The 24,331-nt window shown below is 39.2% G+C and overlaps 1 protein-coding gene across 1 annotated transcript in view; it reads right to left on the bottom strand.

The window, feature by feature from the left end:
• Window positions 1-23,612, bottom strand: part of Pgant7 (N-acetylgalactosaminyltransferase 7) — a 188,583-nt gene extending 164,971 nt beyond the window's left edge. Inside the window, exons 1-3 of the mRNA XM_067153717.2 lie at window positions 23,459-23,612; window positions 13,095-13,271; window positions 6,760-6,965 (exon numbers count right to left, since the gene is read on the bottom strand). Of these exons, the coding sequence (XP_067009818.1) occupies window positions 6,760-6,965; window positions 13,095-13,259 (371 nt within the window). The 5' untranslated portion in view covers window positions 13,260-13,271; window positions 23,459-23,612. The remainder of the gene's footprint in view (window positions 1-6,759; window positions 6,966-13,094; window positions 13,272-23,458) is intronic.
• Window positions 23,613-24,331: the final 719 nt, after the last annotated feature.

Here is a 24,331-nt window from a genome sequence, read left to right on the forward strand (position 1 = left end):
CAACCAACATGATATATTGTTAATTAAATTTTGCTGGAAAGGCTTAAGAAATAAAGTATTAATCTGAATTATTGAATCTCTCATTTTGGTATTGTTACCCATGGGAACAACAGTACTGGTAATGATACACTCCAAAATTAATCCTTCTTCTATCCTCAATTCCCAGCCTCTAAAAGAGAAGATATTATTTATACAATACGGTGTTATCTTCGGTTGAGGTTCTTGGAATTTACCTGTTGTTTGGAACAAAACTTCCTGTTCATTTGCCCGAGTCTTTTGACGACTCACTCACCCATGGTAAAATTGTTACATTTCTTCATCTTGAAAACATATGAACATTTTATCTCTGTCAGTAGGCCTAAATAATATACAGTCAAAGCCCTCTTCTGCGGACACCATCTATTCCATTATGACAGGTGTCTGCTGAAACAAGGTTGTAAAAATTAATTTAACATCTTAACGACAAAGAACATCCACCTTAAACATAAATCTTTTCTAACTAAATATTTGCCTGAGAGATATTAGAAGTGATTTTACAAACATTATGGCTTCATTCAGCTGTATCTGTTCATTTTTCGTTAATATGATATTTTTGAAATGGGAATTAAGTCTGCTAAATGGTCCCATTGTGTTATCCTTGTACTTGCGATTGAGCATGACACACAAATTCTTCTTCTGTTTAAGAATCTAAACTTTCAGATTATTTGCGATTTATCACGCTTTTATTTGTAACATTCCCCACTCAACCTCAGTTTCTTTACTTGAACCATTCATATACCACAATGTTCACTTCTGCAAAAATTGACTCCTGCTTTCTTTTCACTCCTCATTTCCTGTTTTCCTCCCACTCTCTTTAAATTTAATTTCTATTATTCACAATTGTGTTTAGTTGGGTTTTCACACAAATTTTTCAACGAGCTTTCCCATTTAAGGTCCTTTCGCAGTTTTCTTGCCCTTGTTGCTGGGCAATTGAAATGTTGCAGTATTTCTGTCTCAACAATTAGGAAATGTCTCTCCTTTCCAAGTTTAACTGAACTATCCGACCTTCTACAATCACAAAGAATGGGTACCGTCCACCTAATCAATACTTTATTATATCTTGTTACTAAGCAGTACAGAGGTCATCCTTAGCTGGTCATAAGATCTAAAGTTAACTTAAAATATAATTTTAAAACACTACTAAATCTAATGAAGAATGCCACATGTTGCGAGTGATAATATTAAAATATACAATGATATGATGTGTCTTCTGGTTTAAAAACAAGCGTCAATATTCTATGACATGTATATGTTACATAAAATTCTAGTGTACTGTTCGTGAGTAGTAGATAATTTGGTGAAATACAATTTCAACAAGTAAAATGTTTATGGCATTCTTGAGTTACACTTTGAAGTTCAGTTCATATTAGTGAATCGTTGTATACATTCATTGGTATGTTTATACTAAACATTCTGGAACATTCTATGATATGGATGTAATAAAATTTATCAAATAATACATTAAAATACGACAAAATGTTCACAGTATTCTTGCGGTGCACTTTGGAATTATATTAATTTTGTACGTTCACAGGCATGTTTGTACCAAGCATTTTAGAATATTCAACTATGTATATTGTTTTTCTTTTAAGTTCATATGATTAAGAATGTTGGATGATGAACATCAAAATATTATGGTGTGTCATTAGTTTTCTTGGTACTAATCTCGTTAAAAGATATTGAGTAGTAGGTGCAGATGCTCCCTCCTTGTAGTTTTGTTGTTGGACATTCAGTAATCTGCGAGAACAGAGAAGAATGAAGTATAAGAATTTTGTCAGTGGAATGTCTAATGAACGTGTGGAATAAGTGTTTACTTACATAATCCTGTTGACTGGTCGAATGTGTACAGTTAAGGAGCACGTCGTGTACTGCTCCGTGTACGTCTACGGCTAGTACTTGCGGTGATGGAGAGGGGAAGTGGAGGGGCATGAGGGGTATAGATTGGGGAAGGTAAGTTAGAGGTGGTAGAGAGGGGAAGTGGAGGTTCAATAGGGGTAGTGATTGGGGGAGGTGCGGTATGGCTGCGCGTGTCTTCAGGAGGTTCCTTGATATATACTGAATTCTGTTTTTTAACTATTTTTATGTAGGTGTTTTTTAAAATCGGGATGACTGTATTAAAGAGGATATTAACTTTATCTGTAATTTCGTTCAAGTTATAATTTGGGTTTGCGTATTGATCTATAGTAATGTAAAATTCTTCCGTTATATTGAGCTGAGGGCCCTTGGGGATCATACTTAAAATCTGCGTGTAGTTTTCAATATTTGTAAAATTATGCTTATAATCCTCGTTATGTTGAGCTATAGACGAAAAGTGATTATGCTTTAAGGCGTTAATGTGTTCTTTGTAACGAATAATAAAAATCTCTGTATAGAGAAGTGTCCAGGTTCAACTGTATTAAATTTCAGGATAATACTGAAAAAGCTGTCTTTCTATTATGTCATGCAGGTATTTTTAAAACTTGTCCCTAGAATCATACATGGGCCTGGCCTGGCTTGTGTGATTTGTGAATGGAAATGGAGAAAAAGTAATCCCATTGGGAAGTATATTTCCAGTTAAAAGATCTGCTGGTACAGAAAGGTGCTTGAGTGTGGGGAAATTAGTGTTGTCAGTGATATAGGTTAGCTATTTAATAAGCGAGGTTCTCTGAAACATTGGTTTATTTTATGTAAAAAAAAAAAAGATTGAAGTACTAGATTTGAAGGCAAATTGGAAAAATAACATGCAAACAGACGGAAACCATATTTTTCAGTGTTGCTGTTTCAATACTGCTTCGTACTTTTGTAAAGTAACATGCTTAATAGACGCTGACAAAGAAATGTAAACATATGAAAAAGAAGAATTCACCTCTGAATGTATGTAGAACCACAAATAACAGCAGTTACAGGGAAAATATTGTTAAAAAGTAACTCCTTTTCTCACCCTCCGAGTGGCTTTGGTAAGTCAAGAAGAATTGTTGCTTCTTCTTACTCATGTGGTAGAAGAGTTGTTTTATTCTTAAACTGCTCTTTTTCATAATTTACCATCCATTCACTGATGAGTTTGCTCCTTTCATCTGTTTGTATGTTCAGTTGCCTGAAGTAGCAGATTTAATTCTTATCTAAACGAAATAAATATTTTCAGTTACTTTTATTGCCAAAGCAGTGCTAGAAATGAATCTTAAAATAACATATAAATGTAAAACAATGTGAACATTACACAGAAGTACTTATTTTTTATTACAGGGAAAAGTCAGGTCATCCGACTACAGTCCAGCCCCTCGTCAGAAGAGGACGACTGAAGCCGCGCGTTGCCGCACGAACAGTGCCAATTTGGCTGGCGCAAGTTCCAGCCTCTGCGAATTAGAAAAAGAATTACTATTTAAAAAATTTTAAAAAGAGGATGAACTTCTAAATATTAAAATTGAAGAAGCCTGCATTAAAAGTGAGAATGCCCGCTTGAAAAAATAAATTATTAATGAAACAAGGCCTAGAAAATGTGTAAAATAACAAATGTAAAAAAGTTTTAATAAATATATTTGTTACAGCAGGAAATATTTTAGTTTGTTACTTACAATTGAAGTGTTGCTCGGCTATATCATTCCTAAGGACAACTGCATTTCTGGGCTCTTCTATAGCAAGTCTAAGAGGGTCTTGATCAACTACCTGGTTCCTGTTTCACCTTTCAGCGAGATACTTGTGCATCAACAGGGGGGATGTCATCCTTTGTTAAAATGGAAATATTGTGCAGAACAGGAGTAGCTACAATGATGGTTAAGCTATTCTGAATCTCTGTTCGGAGCCCTATGCTCAGAATAGGAAATAGCCTTTTCCACACACCATATGCTCTCTCAACACAGTTTCTTGCTTTAATATGCGCTCTGTTGTACTTTAGCTGGGCTCACCCAGCGGGTTGCAGAAGTACTTCCTCAATGGGTATTCATTGTCTCCTAAAAGTATGCCATCCGTGATCCTTCCTATTTCAAAATCTGTCCTGATTTGACAGTTATTAAATATGATACTGTCATGTACAGAACCTGGCCAGCCTGCTACAATGTCTCTGATAGGAAGATTTGCATCCACAATGGTCTGCACATTCACAGAGAAACAGCCTTTACAATTTCTGAATAGCTTATATGGGTGCAGTCTAGAGCTCCTAAAACACAGGAAAATTTGACAATTCATAGAAATCTTTAATGACTTTTGGCTGTTCTTCTACTGAAGGGAAAACAATGTAATGCCTTGCCAATGGCAGCAGAACCTCTATGCACTGTTGCCTTACACACACGTACACAGTCGCCTACAATTAACAGGAAAGAGTCTGAAGCATAATACCTAAGAGCAATCAGCAACTGCTGCTATTGGCTTTACGTCGCACTGACACAGATAAGAGTTATGGCGACAATGGGGCAGGAAGCGGCCGTGGCCTTAATTAAGGTACAGTCCCGACATTTGCCTGGTGTGAAAATGGGAAACCACAGAAAACCATCTTCAGGGCTGCCAACAGTGGGGTTCGAATCCACTATCTCCCGAATACTGGATATTGGCCGCACGTAAGCAACTACAGCTAGCGAGATCGGTAGGAACTGCTGCATCAGAGGCACTGGTAAGTGGAAACTCTAACCTATCTTCAATTTCTTCTAGCACTTTCTTTGCTACAGCTTTGGAAACTCGGTATCTTTGTAGAAATTGCTCCTCTGATCAATCTAAAAAGTCGTTTCTTCTTTGTATGGGTTGTTCTCTGTCTTCTTCAGCCCGTAGATATTCTTTATACATCAGTAAAGCTTCGTCTTCTACATGCTCCCATTTTGAAGTTTTAACATTTGTTAAGAGATGTAACACAAGTCTGGTGCTATGTTAATTTAACACAAGTATTAACAATTTGTAAGTGTTAACAATTCTTGATGAGACAGTAATTTTATTAAAGTGTGTGTGAAGTCCATTTAACAACAGTGTTAACTCTTAACATCAGTTGAAGAAACCAGCCCTGTAAGACCCATCCCAAAAATTAGCTCCCTCTGCCGGCTGGAATTGCTCTGCCTGATCTGCGTGTATCAAGTGCCCCCATCTGCAGAGATTCTCAGCTTCAAGTCCATAAATGAGCTATAACAGATTGAAATCCCAGCATCAACCCTTATGGCTCACAGTTTGAATTCCAACAACTTCAAGAACATAACAATTTGGAAACAATGAACATTTGAAGGTTTCAGTCTTCCTCGTCAAACACGGGAAACTTTGAAGCAGATTAGAACAAAGCATGGTAGATTTAAATTTAAAAATTTAGCTAATCCAGATTGTGAGCCCCTCACCAGAACAGCAGCTGCCTCTGTGGATCACTGGTAGAGTGTCGGCCTCCGGATCCCAAGATAGCGGGTTCAAACCCGGCAGAGGTAGTCGGATTTTTGAAGGGCGGAAAAAAGTCCATTCGACACTCCATATCGTATGATGTCAGCATGTAAAAGATCTCTGGTGACACATTTGGTGTTTACCCGATAAAATTTTTTTTTTTTTTTTGCTAGGGGCTTTACGTCGCACCGACACAGATAGGTCTTATGGCGACGATGGGATAGGAAAGGCCTAGGAGTTGGAAGGAAGCGGCCGTGGCCTGAATTAAGGTACAGCCCCAGCATTTGCCTGGTGTGAAAATGGGAAACCACGGAAAACCATCTTCAGGGCTGCCGATAGTGGGATTCGAACCTACTATCTCCCGGATGCAAGCTCACAGCCGCGCGCCTCTACGCGCACGGCCAACTCGCCCGGTCCCGATAAAATTAATTAAATCTCAGCCATAGACGCCCCAGAGAGTTTCGGTTTACTCGGTCTGCCATCTAGTGGGCGTGGAGTAAAACGGAACGTCGAAACTGACGAGCAGCCAGCCAGATGGTGTCAAATTGAAATGTCTGCACACGGTAGCTGAGGCCAAACGATTATTATTATTATTATTATTATTATTATTATTATTATTATTACCAGAACAGCGAATACATTCATGACGTCTTAGCAATCAAATGGATCTGTGAACTAGATGACCAGCTATAAATATTTTTTGCATGATTGTGCTATTTTTATTTTTAATGGTTGCTTATTTACTTTGATTTTTACAATGTATTTCAATCCTCATATAAATTACATACACTAAATAAGCAAATCCTCCCGAAGGTATCACCACCTTGACAAAGGCAAAATATATTTTGCCAGGCGTTTATTGGAGGCTTGCGTGGTCAAATGATCCTTAGAGCTATCCCGGCGGGAGCATCTGCTCCTGGTAGGGCCACCCAAGCCGGACAGGTCTAAGGTGATGATCCAGACTAAGAGTGATACCCTGGTCCTCCAAGTTGGGGGTTGAGCGTAGGGTTAACTCCCCTACCTCATAAAAAAACAACTGTTACGGATACCTTAAGAATGAATAAAGCAGGACTGGAAAACTTGGTGACAAACCGGCGAGATAAAACGGTTAAAGAGAAGAAAAAAGGATATTATATTAGCAACGTGGAATGTTAAGACATTGAAGAGACCTATGGAAGGAGGAGGAGAAGAAGACCCAGGAAAAGATGGACTGATGATGTTGAGGATGAGGATGACCTTAGAAAGTTAGGAGTTAAACGTTGGAGAAGAAAAGCTGAGGACCGAGATGAATGGAGGCAGGTGATAAAGGAGGCCAAGGACCTACAAGGACTGTAGCGCCGACCAGTAAGTAAGTAAGTAAATAAATTGCATGTCTTTTTCTAGACAGTAGGTACTTACTCAGGCAATCTAGTGTCCGGGATGGTTCGATCCAGGGAGATCTCATCCGAGCATGCCATGTTCATGCCATATTCAGAGAGGGACTGAGCTGCATCATTTTGCTGATCCTCCCTTAAAATGTGGGCTTTCCCGGCTTCACCAGGACCAGTTCGTACTATGGGCTTCTTCGGCTCAAAATTCCCCAGTTCACTGACCAGTTTGGGAAGCTGAAAAAAAATTCATATTAAAAAACAGAATATATTCCTCCTGCAACTGGTAGAGAATAGGGGTATTGAGATAGCACAATGAATACTGTGAACCAACACTGGTGCTCTTGCAGATCCAACCGGCCTTCAGGTTGATGAATCAATATTACTATTAGATCAATATAACAGTTTTGGTTCGTTTTTCGGCTTAACAACCTCCTTCCACCGAGATGTTCTGTGGATTAGCACGTTGTTTCTAGGTGTTATCCCTCAATTCTGCACTTTCTTCCTAAAGACATATCTCTCTTTAATTTCTGTTAGGTCCATCCTGCATGTTGCTCCACAGGTTGTCATCACTGTGGTTTGACAGAACAAACTAACTCTGGTCCAAGGTCCTAGGAATAATAATATGCCGACAAAAACTAATGCTCTTGGTTGCCGTGGCATGAAGGCGTCTAAAATTTCGTGAATGAATGAATTAATGAAAAATTTGGATTTCTCAGGAAACTCATCAGCATTGTTGTAGTCATGTAAATGATGTCAAAGTGTGTTTAGTCTACTCAAAAATAAATTGAGTTCAATGCAAACAGACAGCAAGAATCACCGAATGACAATCAATAAGAATAGCCCAAGCCCAGAAGAGGGTATGTGTGCGTGCATGCGCGTGTGTCTCTCTCTCTCTCTCTCTCTCTCTCTCTCTCTCTCTCTCTCTCTCTCTCTCTCTCAGGTCTTCTGATCTGACTCCCCTAGGCGACCTCCACGTCATGATGAGGATGAATTGGTAATGAAGACGACACATACCCCAGTCCCCATGCTAAGGGAATTAACCAATTATGGTTAAAATTCCTGACCTTGCCAAGAATCGCACCCGGGACCCCTGTGACCAGAGACCAGCACACAATGGAGCCGGACTGCCCAGAAAGTGCTGAACCTAGAAATTCATTTTATTTTTGATGCCTCACTCCCGGATTTTTCTGAGTTGTCCAGTCCTGGCATTAATAACTGCAGCCTTTACATCCTGTGACAGGATATCAGGGTCCACTTCACACAGTTTGTAGTCGCTGACTCGACTGCACTCCAACTCCTGCTCCCCAATTGAAGTGTTGTTGCGTGAGTATGCTGCACTCGCACGTTACACATTCAGGATTAGCTGACCGTCTAGCAATTGCCTCACATTCCACATTAGTGTCTTTCACAGAGCAGCAGAAGATTCTGTTTCCAGATCCTCATAACAGCTTAGCCAACTTTCCTACTGCTATTGCTTTGCTCGCCGCTACCCTGTCCGCAATGTTTTCATTTCACCGGTACCTATATCTTTCATATCTTCCCCTTAGACTCTCGGAGCAGGTGGTTCCAGCAAGGAATGGGGAATAGTGACAGGATCAGGTGAGATGGCAGATTATCATATTGCTGCAAAGGCAAAAGAGCAATGAGAGACTGAGAACACAGACAGACTTCTAAGAACTACATTTGGAACACTATATTAGCTGCTGTTCCCTCTGTTGATGGGTTCTTGCAGCAGTAATGCCACGTACAGTCACTGTAATGTTATAGTAGAACACTTGCTCAACAACATAAGGCAAGCAAATATAAGTACCAACATAGTTGGGGATGTGTGGGATCTGGTAAATGCAGCACGGATGAAGTTTAAGGAACCGGAGATTGTTATCAGTGGAATACTGTGTAGGAGGAATACTGACTGGAAAGTGATTGGGGATTTAAATGAGACTATGGAGTGAGTATGAGGGAAACTGGGAATGAGATTTCTAGATCCTAATGGATGGGCAGGAGATAGGGATCTGTGCTCAGATAGCCTTCACTTAAACCGCAGTGATACATATCAGTTAGGAAATTTGTTTGGAACGGTAATAGGGAGATACATTCAGGGAAACAGGGTGGCCTAGGGAGCGGTGATAAGAGAACAGGGAACTGGAAATCAAGTAGTGATGACATAAAACTGTTAGTGCTCAACTGTAGAAGTATTGTAAAGAGAGGAATAGAATTAAATAATTTAATAGATATATACTTACCAGATATTGTAACAGAAGTTGAATCATGGCTGAGAAATGATGTAATGGATGCAGAAATTTTCTCACGGAACTGGAGGGTGTATCATAGAGGTAGGAGTAGGAGGGGGAGTATTCATTCTGGTGAAAGAAGAATTTGTAAGCTACGTAAAAGTTAAAGATGAGAAACATGAAATTCTAGGTGTAAGGCTCATCTTTAAAGATTATAGGCAACTTGATGTCTTTGGAGTGTACAGACCGGGAAAGGGCAGCGCTGACGTTGATTCAGAAGATAATCAGCTATGTGGGATACGACATGGAAAGGAATGTGATTGTAGCGGGAGATCTGAATTTACCAAATGTCAATTGGAAACGTAATGTGAATGACAAGAAACAAGACCAACAAATGGCAAATAAGTTAATATGGGAAGGACAGCTGATTCAGAAAATGATGGAACCAACTAGAGGTCAGAATATCCTGAACGTGGTGCTGGTAAAACCAGATGAGCTCTATAGAGAAACCGAAGTAATAAATGTGATTAGTGATCATAAAGCTGTTTTTGTCATAATTAAAAATAAATGTGATAGAAAGGCAAGTCGTAAAAGTAGGACTATTAGGCAGTACCATATGGCTGATAAAAGAGGCATGAGGGAGTATTTAAAAAGTAACTATGATTGGTGGAAAACTGTAAAATAAAAATGAAAACAGACTCTGGGACGGGTTTAAAGCAATTGTTGAGGAATGTGAAAACAGGTTAGTACCTTTAAAGGTGGTAAGGAATGGTAAAGACTCACCTTATTATATTAGAGAAATAAAGAGACTAAGAATGAGGTGCAGGTTGGAAAGAATTCAGAGGGGAGTTAAAAATGGCTGTGGAAGTAAGGAGAAATTGAAGGAACTTACTAGGAAATTGAATCCAGCACAGAAGTCAGCTAAGGATAACACGATGGCAAGCATACTTGGAAGTCATACAAATTTTAGTGAAAAATGGAAGAGTATGTATAGGTACTTTAAGGCAGAAACAGGTTCCAAGAAAGACATCCCAGGAACCATTAATGAACAAGGTGAGTGTGTATGTGAGGATCTTCGAAAAGCAGAAGTATTCAGTCAGCAGTATGTAAAGATTGTTGGTTACAAGGATAATTTCCAGATAGAGGTGACTAATGTTAAAGAAGTATTAAAATTTACATTTATGATAACAATGGCATTTACAATAAGATACAAAAGTTGATAACTAGAAAAGCTGCTGGAATTAATAAGATTTCTGGGAATATACTAAAGACAATGGGTTGGGAAATAGTACCATTTCTGAAGTACTTTATTATTATTGTTTGCATGAAGGAGCTATGCCAAATTAATGGAGAGTTGCTATAGTAGCCCCTGTATATAAAGAAAAGGGTGATAGACATAAAGTTGAAAATTATAGGCCAGTAAGTTTGACATGCATTGCATGTAAGCTTTGGGAAAGCATTCTTTCTGATTATACTAGACATGTTTGCAAAATTAATTACTGGTTTGATAGAACGCAGTTCGAGTTTAGGAAAGCTGAAGCTCAACTTGTAGGATTCCAGCAAGATATAACAGATATCTTGGATTCAGGAGGTCAAATGGACTGTATCGCGATTGATCTGCCTAAAACATTTAATAGGGTGGATCATGGGAGACTACTGGTAAAAATTAGTGCAATTAGACTAGACAAAAGGGTGACTGAATGGGTTGCTATATTTCTAAAAAATATCTTAGAGAATTACAGTAGGTGAAGCTTTATTTGACCCTGTAATAATTAAGAGCGGAATTCCTCAAGGCAGTATTATTGGATCTTTATGTTTTCTTATATATATATAAATGATATGAGTAAAGAAGTGAAATCAGAGATAAGTGTGTTTGCAGATGATGTTATTCTGTACAGAGTAATCAATAAGTTACAAGATTGTGAGCAACTGCAAAATGACCTCAATAATGTTGCAAGATGGACAGCAATGATATGGTGATAAACGGGGTTAAAAGTCAGGTTGTGAGTTTCACAAATAGGAAAAGTCCTCTTGGTTTTAATTACTGCATCGATGGGGTGAAAGTTCCCTTTGGGGATCATTGTAAATACCTAGGTATAAATATAAGGAAAGATCTTCATTGGGGTAATCACATAAATGGAATTGTAAATAAAGGGTACAGATCTCTGCACATGGTTATGAGGGTATTTAGGGGTTGTAGCAAGGATGTAAAAGAGAGGCCTTTAGTAAGACCCCAACTAGAGTATGGTTCCAGTGTATGGGACCCTCACCAGGATTACCTGTTTCAAGAACTGGAAAAAATACAAAGAAAAGCAGCTTGATTTGTTCTGGGTGATTTCCGACAAAAGAGTAGCGTAACAAAAATTTTACAAAGTTTGAGCTGGGAAGAATTGGGAGAAAGAAGACTAGCTGCTTGACTAAGTGGTATGTTCCGAACTGTCAGCGGAGAGATGGCGTGTGAAAAATTAGTAGATGAATAAGATTGAATGGTGTTTTTAAAAGTAGAAAAGATCACAATATGAAGATAAAGTTGGAATTCAAGAGGACAAATTGGGACAAATATTAGTTTATAGGAAGGGGAGTTAGCGATTGGAATAACTTACCAAGGGAGATGTTCAATAAATTTGCAACTTCTTTGGAATCATTTAAAAAAAGGCTAGGAAAACAACAGATAGGGAATCTGCCACCTGGGCGACTGTTCTAAATGCAGATCAGAAGCGACTGATTACTTGCGCCAGACCAAAACTATCACAATTGAAACAGCCTCCCATGTGATACAGACCACAGTAACTCTTACTTTTACATACCTTTCTTATCTTGGGTAGGGGCGGGAAGAGGGGCCCCAGGAGCTCTAAACTTTGGAGCGTGGGCCCGTGGCATTGGTTCCACTACTTGTGCAAGACTTCTCTCTAGGTCATCCCTTGTTCTTTCCCGACCCTCACGGTATTAAGAGCATTCGAGGCCTAGGGAGTCTAATTTTCAAGCCTTTCATGACCCTTGTCTTTCTCTGGCCCATACCTTCATTTTTCAAAATGTTGGACCCCTTCCATTTTAATCTCTGATTACTTATTACTTATTACTTATATATATGGGTGGTTGCCTAGTTGTACTTCTTCTTGAAACAATAATCACCACCACCACCTCTTGTGAACCATGACTTCATAAAAACAACCATAATGAAAACAGCCTCCTATCTGATACAGACTACACTCTGTCTCACCACGTTTGAGAATCTGAGTATACAATGTTTGTGAGCTTGGTTTTAGTAACGCACTCCCTCTATGAACATCTGCACAAAAATTAACATTGCTGAACTTTCACAATTTGGAAGAAATGTAACAAGCCTAACACATGATGCTCATGCACAATATAATTTGAGTATTTCTTGTTCTTGCCAAGTGTATATGTTGCATCTCCCAGAGACAGGGAAGCAAAGTCACTTGACGGAAGAGTTTACGGGAAAGAACGATCCTTTTCGCAAACATTATTCCTTGAGCTCAGCAATAGCATGTGTATCCAATATTGTTGTTTGCTTGTTCTATGTTTATTGTGAATAACGTTTATCATTTATATTGTTTAATTAGTTGGAAGTGCAAACATCCGTGCAGTATGTGTGCATGAGAAAGTGACGTAATTGTAAACCATCTGTGAACCAGGCCAGTCCGTGATTAAAAAAAAAAAAAAAAAAAAAACCACTAAGACATGTGTTAAATGTGTTTTTCAAATTTTGTGAGGAAAATCCTGGAAGTTGTTGCATTATGTTTCTGTTGAAACAGACAGCTGTTATTTAAATGAGTTTGTCTATCTAATCAGTCGCTTTATGGCTGACAAGAGATTTATATATGGCTAAACTTAGCAGTCTCCCTACCACAAACCTCATAGCGGAGAATTGAGTTGTTCTGACTCCTCTGTGATTAAAAGAATCGTAACAACGAGAGTTATTGCTCACGCAAAACAGTCTAACGAACAACAGGAACAGGTAGTACTTGAGAATACATGCGCTTTACTCTCAAACATGGTGAGACAAGCTGCAGTAACTTTATAAAACCAACCACAATGAAAACGGCTTCCCATCCGTTAAGACTATAGTTTTTTAGTAAAGTCCTTTTTGTGAACCACAACTTTTACATACCTTTCTTATCTTAGATCTGAGACTCTCAAAATGGGAGCCTTCGACCTTAGGCTCGCTGCTGCTCTCTCCTTCATGTGTGAACAAAAGATAGATGAGGGGTACCAGAAGCAGGACACCGGCTACCACCCTCAACAGGCGGCTTTTACGAATTTGTACTATCCTCATTATTGTGGTGAGCTGAAACAACAACATGGACAATAAAATGTATTTGTTTTATGACAGGTTTCATGGTGACAATACGGGAGGGAAGGAACTGACTGTGTGGTGTCAGGAAACCACGTAAAACCACCTTCAGGGCTGCCAACACTCAAAGTACGTGACAACTCCTCACCAGACCTCACTGCATCAAATTAACAAAGTAAGTAATAATACAGTATAATTTGCAGAGGTAGTTGGGTTATTTTTCAAGGATGGAAACTCCATGTTGTATGAAATCAATAATGGAAAGACCCAAATTTTCCACGGAATTTACGTTCTCTAAATTCAAGCTGATGATACTTTCTATCTCATGTAACTGAAATAAATCCATTAAGATAAGTTGATGACATCTGTCATTTGACTTGACATACCAGAAATATCATTAATTTACATTTCTGGCATAGACACATGAGCATACTTGCAAGAGCCAGATTCAGAGAGTGCAGGCTCCCCTCCTCTCTTCTGATAAGAGTCTTCTGAACACAATATCCCATTCTTTTTATACTAAAAATCAGTTCAAGATTTCAGGCTGTTAATTTGAAGGGAATTGGTAGGTACTAGGATGAACTAAAACAAGGAAGAAATTCAGTCTTAGCATTGTACACAGATGGGGAAAGAGAGATGTTATATTTGCCGATGATGCCACGATTTAGGGAGAGGCAGAAATGAAGGAGGAACAATACGAATGTTTAGAACGAGTTGTTAGCCAAACAAAAACAGTAGTTTTGAACATAGGCAACTCCCAAGCAACCATTTACTTGGACAATCAGCCGTTACAAAATGTGTACCAATTTACGTAGCGGTACATTGGCAATCAGCAGAACATTACTTTGCAATGACAAATATTCTGTTCCCACGCTGACACGTACTCTCCCCAAAAGGGAGAGCACAATACGCACCATGCAGACGAGATGACAATGCTTTGCTAGTATCAAGGACATACTAAATAATAACCGCCACATGAAGATAAACAGGAAAGAATTAAGGTCATGAAGAGCTCGAGAGATCAAGAACAGCTAATGCAGTCACCTTGGGAGCTCTATTACACTGGACAGCCCAAACAAAGGAAGCACTTTTCAAGAAGAGAAGTCTGTTAACATCAAGAAATATGTCACTCAAAACTAGAAAACAATTTGTCAAAAGTGTTATTTAGAGTTTAGCTACTTACATCTCTGAAACTTGCACTTTAAGAACAAAAAAAGAAAAAAGCTTGTGACTTTCAAGATACCAAAGACAGAGAGAGTATTAGTTTGAACAGGTGAGGGGAGCAATCTGCTGAAAACAACTGCAAAAAATAAAAATAAAATTAAAAAATGGACAGCAGCCGTGCTGGAGAGAAAAATGGTGGGAGACCAAGGCAGCAATTCTTCCAGCCCACCAACCTCTGGGTTGAAGATGCACCACGCTTCAGATGACTAACAGAGAGAAAATGAGGAATGAAGTAAAATGAAGTGGCATACGGCTTTTAGCGTCGGGAGTGTCCGAGGACAAGTTCGGCTGGCCAGGTGCAGATCTTTTGAATTGGCACCCTTAGGCGACATGCGCGTTCTGATGATGACGAAAGGCACATACACCCAGCCCCCGTGCCAGCGGAATTAACCAATTATGGTTACAATTTCAGACCTTACGAGGAATTGAACCCAGGACCTCTGTGACCAAAGGCCAGCACCCCAACCATTTAGCCATGGAGTCAGACAGGAACGGAGTGAATCGAAGTGATACAAGCGTGGCTCAGATTATCTTTTCTTTTTTTTTTTTTTAACGTCGCACCAACAGATAGGTCTTATGGTGATGATGGGATAGGAAAGGCCTAGGAATGGGAAGGAAGCGGCTGTGGCGTTAATTAAGGTATAGCCTCCGCATTTGCTTGGTGTGAAAATGGGAAACCACGGAAAACCATCTTCAGGACTGCCGACAGTGGGGTTCGAACCCACTGTCTCCCGGTTACTGGATACTGGCCGCACTTAAGCGACAGCAGCTATCGAGCGCGGTGCTCAGATTATCCAGAGATGGTACAAACATATTATAGGGATGGAGGACAGAAGAAAAGCAGTAGTAGTTCAAGAAAATAAAAACAATAGGAAAGAGACATGTTGGAAGACCTCGCATGAAGTGGATAAGGAAGGATCTGGAGAAAAGGGCTGAACTGGAATGAGATCCATGAACAGGAGGCACAGAAGGCTCATACTCGGCACCTGGAGCCGGAGAACAATGATGAAAAATGTTAACTCGGAATACGTTTAACTTGTGAATTCTTTATTTTTTTAGGTTGCAGCCTAGTCAGCTTATTCCAAAATCCGACCTTGGGTCTAGGATATTTTAATAGTGTATGAACAACGGATTTTACTTCCCAGGAATCATCAACATTTTCAAAACTAACTGGAAGTGCTGTCCAATAGTGTGATCATAGTACTAAATAAATAATCTGGTGGCTTGGCTCAATGGCTAGCATTGTGGCCTTCAGTGAGGAGGGTTCAGCATTTGAATCCTGTTGTGTCCTTTGACTCTTCATGCACACACAACATATCAGATTGCCAACCATCACAGAAAACATTCCTCCCTTACAGTATGAGTTGCCAAATAGCGAACCTGCAAACCCACCAGAGTTGGGTAAAATGCAACTCGTTTATGATTGACACCCAAAGCAGTGTCATCGTAACCAAGAATTATGGCATGCTTAAGTTGGGTGGAAAATGATAAAGAACAAAAACTTAATTAGGTATATTTAAGATTGTGCAGTCACTCAAAATGAGAATGAGCACATGGCATTGGATAAGTTTGTCACTTAATCTACTGATACATTGTTTACTATGGGTACCCACAGGTTTCATATCTACACAGGAGGTATGGAAGATACCATGCCATGCGACTATACATATTTACTTATAAGGCTGGCATTTAAATGCAAAATTGAAGTACACGCAACCAAATTATCTTCTCCACCTTTCTTGAGGCAGTTAGTGATGATACCTGTAAATATCAGTTTGCAGAAAATGAAACCCAAGCTTTGGTACAGATGCAAACCCATCAACATAACCATCAGTAGTGCCCAACATATCCTGTTCTGGTTTAATGTAATGTAAAACAAGAGCTATTCAGTACTATTTATTGTAACCTTATAAATGTGATGATACTAGTTTTGGTCTTTCTAGAGACCAAAACAGTCAAAATCAATAAAGTTAAAGTGGTTTAATGTCGGACTAACACATTTGGTTTTTGGCGACGCAAGTATATGAGGGGGCTAGGATTGGAAATGAACCCAACATGCGTCACAATATTGCATAGCCAAGTGCATTAACTCAAAGACGAAAACTTTTAACACTTTCTGTAGGTCACATGGGCTAATCCCTGAAAGAAATGTCTTGGCCATTTCATTACTCTTGGCTCATGCTAGATAGGTGATGTCCCTTATTAGTAGTAATGCGTGCACAGAGGTGAAGTAGTTTGTTTCACAGCTCTAGCTCGAGCTATTTAAAGATGGGCGATTCTCCGGTAGGCAAACATTCCTTATTAGTAGTAATGCATGCACAGAGGTGAAGTAGTTTGTTTCACAGCTCTAGCTCGAGCTATTTAAAGATGGGCGATTCTCCGGTAGGCAAACATTCCTTATTAGTAGTAATGCGTGCACAGAGGTGAAGTAGTTTGTTTCACAGCTCTAGCTCGAGCTATTTAAAGATGGGCGATTCTCCGGTAGGCAAACATTCCTTATTAGTAGTAATGCGTGCACAGAGGTGAAGTAGTTTGTTTCACAGCTCTAGCTCGAGCTATTTAAAGATGGGCGATTCTCCGGTAGGCAAACATTCCTTATTAGTAGTAATGCGTGCACAGAGGTGAAGTAGTTTGTTTCACAGCTCTAGCTCGAGCTATTTAAAGATGGGCGATTCTCCGGTAGGCAAACGTTCCTTATTAGTAGTAATGCGTGCACAGAGGTGAAGTAGTTTGTTTCACAGCTCTAGCTCGAGCTATTTAAAGATGGGCGATTCTCCGGTAGGCAAACATTCCTTATTAGTAGTAATGCGTGCACAGAGGTGAAGTAGTTTGTTTCACAGCTCTAGCTCGAGCTATTTAAAGATGGGCGATTCTCCGGTAGGCAAACGTTCCTTAGTAGTAGTAATGCGTGCACAGAGGTGAAGTAGTTTGTTTCACAGCTCTAGCTCGAGCTATTTAAAGATGGGCGATTCTCCGGTAGGCAAACGTTCCTTATTAGTAGTAACGCGTGCACAGAGGTGAAGTAGTTTGTTTCACAGTTCTATCTTGAGCTATTTAAAGATGGGTGATTCTCCATTAAGCCAACGTCCCTAGTTAGTAGTAATGCGTGCACATAGGTGAAGAAGTTTGTTTCACCTCTACCTTGAGCTATTTAAAGATGGGTGATTCTCCAATAGGTGAATGTCCCTAGTTAGTAGTAAAATGCGTGCACAGAGGTGAAGTAGTTTGTTTCACAGCTCTAGCTCGAGCTATTTAAAGATGGGCGATTCTCCGGTAGGCAAACGTTCCTTAGTAGTAGTAATGCGTGCACAGAGGTGAAGTAGTTTGTTTCACAGCTCTAGCTCGAGCTATTTAAAGATGGGCGATTCTCCGGTAGGCAAACGTTCCTTATTAGTAGTAACGCGTGCACAGAGGTGAAGTAGTTTGTTTCACAGTTCTATCTTGAGCTATTTAAAGATGGGTGATTCTCCATTAAGCCAACGTCCCTAGTTAGTAGTAATGCGTGCACATAGGTGAAGAAGTTTGTTTCACCTCTACCTTGAGCTATTTAAAGATGGGTGATTCTCCAATAGGTGAATGTCCCTAGTTAGTAGTAAAATGCGTGCACAGAGGTGAAGTAGTTTGTTTCACAGCTCTAGCTCGAGCTATTTAAAGATGGGCGATTCTCCGGTAGGCAAACGTTCCTTAGTAGTAGTAATGCGTGCACAGAGGTGAAGTAGTTTGTTTCACAGCTCTAGCTCGAGCTATTTAAAGATGGGCGATTCTCCGGTAGGCAAACGTTCCTTATTAGTAGTAACGCGTGCACAGAGGTGAAGTAGTTTGTTTCACAGTTCTATCTTGAGCTATTTAAAGATGGGTGATTCTCCATTAAGCCAACGTCCCTAGTTAGTAGTAATGCGTGCACATAGGTGAAGAAGTTTGTTTCACCTCTACCTTGAGCTATTTAAAGATGGGTGATTCTCCAATAGGTGAATGTCCCTAGTTAGTAGTAAAATGCGTGCACAGAGGTGAAGTAGTTTGTTTCACAGCTCTAGCTCGAGCTATTTAAAGATGGGCGATTCTCCGGTAGGCAAACGTTCCTTATTAGTAGTAATGCATGCACAGAGGTGAAGTAGTTTGTTTCACAGCTCTAGCTCGAGCTATTTAAAGATGGGTGATTCTCCAATAGGTGAATGTCCCTAGTTAGTAGTAATGCGTGCACAGAGGTGAAGTAGTTTGTTTCACAGCTCTAGCTCGAGCTATTTAAAGATGGGCGATTCTCCGGTAGGCAAACGTTCCTTATTAGTAGTAATGCGTGCACAGAGGTGAAGAAGTTTGTTTCACAGTTCTTTCTATCTCAAGCTACTGTATTTAAAGACGGATGACTCCCAGTACGTGAACATCCGTCGTTAGTAACAATGGGTGCATGGAAGTGAAGTTGTTTGTTCAAAAGTTCTTTCTATCTTGACCTACGGAAAGGTAAACTTTGAACTCCTCCCAATAGTCAGGTAAACTGAAAGTACCTTTTGGTACGTTTAAACTAGGGTGACCAAATCTAGAATCAGAAAAAAAAAAACATGACACTTTCCTCAAACAGTTCAATGAAATGATTTCATAAGACAAGCTACACTTTGCAGCATAATTCTAGTGAATAAAGAAAAAAAAAATGATAAACCCTCATATACAGTACACTAGCATCAAAAATGTAAACTCACCCTGAGAAAACCTCCAATTTTTGTTACTTATTATGCAGTAGATTAGTAATGTTTCAAATGGCACATTTTAAAATCAAAATCAAAACATAGGTATCCATTATACACAAACTAACACCCTAGGAAGCTATCTATGCTTCAAATGATGGAAAACAATGTGTTTTAGAGCTACACTGCTGAAACTTAGTGCTTGTCTATCTGTCTCCCTTTTGCTCTGATTACTGTTTGACATGTATGCAGTATTCTTGTGTTTAGTTCAACACCTCTGTGGTTTTAGTTTGCCTATTGCCAGAGATCCTCAAAACTGTTGATAGAAGGTTGTTTTGCCTTATGGTTGAGTTCATTATGACAGAGAGGGCCAGATCATTACCTGTACAGGGACATTATTTTACCTATTCAGGGGATGGTCGCTCGCCCGGCACTGAATCACGAGTGTTTCCCCACAAGATTTCTTGTATTTTATGAAGGTATTATGTATACTCACTCATTATCGTAATGAAAATTGCATTAGAACAATACACTGAGCACTAAGCACATGAACCTTACACTGATAAAGCTCTCAGCAGACTGGAAAGGACCCCTCCTAGTGGCGCCAAGCATCGCATTACGGCAAAGTGCTTGGTGGGAGATAGGCTCGCAGCGCAGGCGACAATCCCCTGAATAGATAAAATAATGTCCCTGTAGAACACCTGTTGATTCATTTCTTAATACTTCTTCCAAAGCTTTGTCATGTGTTTCAGGCTCTTGTCCTGCTGCAGAATAAGTCGAGTTCCAGCCGGTACTGGATTGCTCGATAGAAAGCGATGATATTGTTTCTTCCTCAAGATACCACCCTTCTCACAAAGTCTCCTGCTTTATTGTTACAAAACAACTCCAAACGATCCTCATGCTTCTAGTGGACAATAGCAGACATACCGACCATGATTTGATCCAAACTTTTCAAATTTTGACTCGAGAGTCCATAGCACACATTTCCCCTGGTCAATGGTGCAATTCCTGTGTTGTCTGGCCACCAAAGTCTTTGCAATTTATGTTTGCATGTGGAAAGAGCCTTTTTGTCAGAAGCACATTCACACAACCCAACATCACAGCACTGTCGACACTGACACTGGTTGTTCTCTGGTTCTCTTGATTTCAGTCAAATACAGTAGAGACAATACGTGACACTGAGCGAGATATCGAGGGACAGCTATTGGAGCTCTCTCTAGCGAGTAGACCTGAAAACTACTGATTCTGTCATAAGAGCACGTGTATTTTTGTGTGAAGTTTTTGGTGTTATTTATGCGTTTTCAGTGAGTTGACATAATTAAATAGTAGCGAGTGTCATTCCTTGATATCTCCTCTCAACATGAGGGGAAAGGTATGTGCTGTGTTTGGCTGCAGTAACTATGAAATAGGGAAGAATGCGCGGTCGTTCTTCAGGTTCCCCCGTGAAAAGAAAATGTAAGTAATATTGTGTGTTGCATATATATTCTTCCAGTGACAGAGATCTTTATAGTACTTCATAATCTTCTGACCTGCTCGACCCGTATTTTAACTGGCTTAAAATGTAATACGCATATTTTACTGTATAGTGCAGCAGTTAACCTTCAATACCGATGTGTTGTTGTAGGTGTGATCTGTGGGTTTTGAAATGTCACATAAGTGATTTGGATACAGTGTACAAGAAAGAAGGGACGTTACGCTTATATAAGAATTATAAAATCTGTTCAGATCATTTCCAGGCCAGCGACTTTAAAAATCCTATACAGCCAAGGATATGTTACATTTTTACTCTAATTGTACGTAAATATTCCTCAACGCATCACTATTGACAACATTTTCATACTTTTCTTTCTTTTGTCCCTCTTCTCAGATTAAAGTCGGGATTTTATAGATTTTCTTTCTGTTAGTAGGCTTCATGTTAAGAGGAAAATTGTCCAGCTATTAAATGTTAATTCATTGCATCATATGTGTAAGGAATGTGCCGATATTTTTATTGACAAGTGTCTTAATGTGATGATACAATGTTTTTAAATGAGAAAAAAGACAAATCCAACCGTAAGAGTTCAGGCAGGAATGCTAAAGCTAAAGAAGTATGCATAAATGAAAGATCAAGCCATTTTACAGCAGTCCATTTCACATCTTGTTTATATGTCTAATTTCAGTCTTTGAATAATAACCTTTTAAATAATTCTTCATTCGTTTATCCAGAATTACTTTAGCAACTTCGAACTTAATATCTCAATAACAATTTCTTTCTAGACGTAATTTATTTATCTGTTTCCGTATATACATTTCCACTGATATTTGAATTTACCGTGATTTTTTCAGGTAAAGTCACTAGAAGCGCCACCGTCGAATTGTCTCCCATTTTAGCAAGGCTAAATGCATAAGTGTCACATATTATGTCCACAGCTGAAACCCTTCTGTTACATATGCTGAAGATCACAACAGATGTTCTTCTAGGACGTCCCTTGCAAGTGCCCCTCTCTTGTCTTCGTTTCAAAGCAGTGTGAATGTCAAATTCAGAAATCACAATCAATCAATCAATCAATCAATCAATCAATCATCTGCAATTAGGATTCCCTATCATTTGGTCACCTAGCCTTTTCTTAAAAGTTTTTGAAGAACTTAGAAATTTATCACATATTTTCCTTGATAAATGATTCCAATCCCTTATTCCTCATCCATTAAATGAAAATTTGCTCCAATTTGTCCTCTTGAATTCCACCTTTACCTTCATATTATGATCTTTCCTACTTTTAATTTAAGTGTGCAGAATCTGATGGTTTGATCAAATGTCTTGTGGGCACTTGCCATTTTATGTTTTTCTTCACTCATGCTAGCTTTTCTTCATTCAATCATTTAGCGCTGTCTCCCAGGTGGCAGATTCCCCATCAATTGCTTACCAAGCATTTTCTTCAATGATTTCAAATGACTTGGAAATTTATATTTTCCTTGACAAATTATTCCAATCGCTTATTTCTCTTCCTTTAGGCCTAAATTAATATTTTCCCCAATGGTCTAGTCACTAACAAACACAGTCACAGAGGATACTAAAAGCCTATGGGCCATTTAGCAGCTCAAAACTGGGTCCTTAGGCCATCAAATACTGTTTGCTTGCCACCAAAAGTTTAACCTATCTAGACCAATGGTTTTGTCGCAAGTCAATGGTCCAACCAATCCAGATTAATGGTCTTGTCACTAGCCGCACCTAAACTGGCAGCCTTGTGTAGCGTGTTAAGACGCCGTGCGAGCCCTCCCGTGTTGAATTCGTAACTTCTCCTTTGCACCTCCATTGGTCAAGTTTTAACGTCTGAGCCCCACTACTGACAGCGCTGAACATGGTCTTCTGTGGTTTCCCTTTTTCAAATACTAGGGCTGTATGTTAATTAAGCCCACAGTCGCTTCCTGCTCAGTCCTAGCTCCTTCCTCTCCCACTGTCACCAAAACAACCTGTTGAGTACATGCAACACTAACGCACTAGCAAACAAACAAAGAAATGTTTATCACCTGATCCATGATACAATGCATCAGATAAAAGGTCTTAAAGAAGTTCTGGTATTTGTTGCAGCCAATCTAACCATACCATAAGCTTTATCTCGTCCCAGGCATGTTCAAAACAATCTTAACTACAAGTAGGGCGATTGTCACGTTTTAATGTAGATCTGATGAGCAAACTAATAATGAATAATATGACTCGTGAATTGAGGAGAGACCTTTAAAAAAAATTGCAAATGACTTTCACTGCAGGAAGTGTTCAATGACATATATTCCCGGTACAACCCACGGTGTAAGCTATATGCGGAAGTGTAAAATGTTGAATGTGAAGAAAGGAACATTAAGGACGACACGAACACCCAATCCCCAGGCCAGGGATATTAATCACTTACAATTAAAACCCCTATGAACCGAAGGCCAGTACGCTGACCATTCAGCCAACGAGTCGGACAAATAATAATAATAATAATAATAATAATAATAATAATAATAATAATAATAATAATATTCTGTTCTTTTGGAGTATGTGTTTACTAGACATAGTAATCCAAACTATTCGAAGTGAAATGATGAATATGCAAGAACATTAGATGATATAAAATAGCAATTCTGAGATCTGAAACAAAATATATATATTTCAAAAACAATTATGCGTGAATCAAGCAACGTCTTATGGTTTTAAGGTTATCAACAACTACCGCTTAACTATACAATCAGTGCCCCAACAGTAGCTAACAAAATCACTGCATAAACATCCCTTTGAAACTTAAAAGAGGAACTTACCTTAAGTTCGTAAGTTTCGGAAATCTTACGCGGATGAAGAGTCCATGATTTTACACACGAAAACTCGACGACGTGTCGTAGTGTTGCTTGCTTGCTTGCTGATGCTTTTGGGCTGTGTCTACGACATTTCACCCAGTCAATACGACGTGTCGTGGTCGACTCTCCTGTCAACGAACGCAAAGCCTTCTAAAGCCATTTGTCTATTTCGGCTGATCAAGTACACGTTTTCTTTTTTCACCGCCCTCGAAAAATTGATACTCGAGCATTAAACTGCAAAACAAGTTAGATATTCTCCATAGTCTGTAATGGATTCGTACTTAAAACCTTCCTAATGGAGCAATCGAATGAGTGCTAAGTTTTAGTGAATTTCACACGTTGCTGCATTCAGTCAGTAATTTTTGTCTCTTTCTACATTTTAGGAAAAACAAGCAGTTATCCTGGTCCAGAGTACTTGTATTCAGGACTCAATTACCGAACATCCGCGGTCGATCCCAGTGATGTGCGACTAATTCTATACCCCAGTTCGGTTACTAACCTACTCGTGGATATGCGCTGTATTTTAAACATTTTATCAATCAATCAATCAATACTGATCTGCATTTAGGGCAGTCGCCCAGGTGGCAAATTCCCTATCTGTTGCTTTCCTAGCCTTTTCCGAAATGATTTCAAAAAAATTGGAAATTTATTGAACATCTCCCTTGGTAAGTTATTCCAATCCCTAACTCCCCTTCCTATAAATGAATATTTGCCCCAGTTTGTCCTCTTGAATTCCAACTTTATCTTCATATCGTGATCTTTCCTACTTTTATAAACGCCATTCAAACCTATTCGTCTACTAATGTCATTCCACGCCATCTCTCAGCTGACAGCTCG

This window comes from Anabrus simplex, chromosome 9 (genome assembly GCF_040414725.1).
Source record: "Anabrus simplex isolate iqAnaSimp1 chromosome 9, ASM4041472v1, whole genome shotgun sequence".
Classification (NCBI taxonomy): Eukaryota; Metazoa; Arthropoda; class Insecta; order Orthoptera; family Tettigoniidae; genus Anabrus; species Anabrus simplex.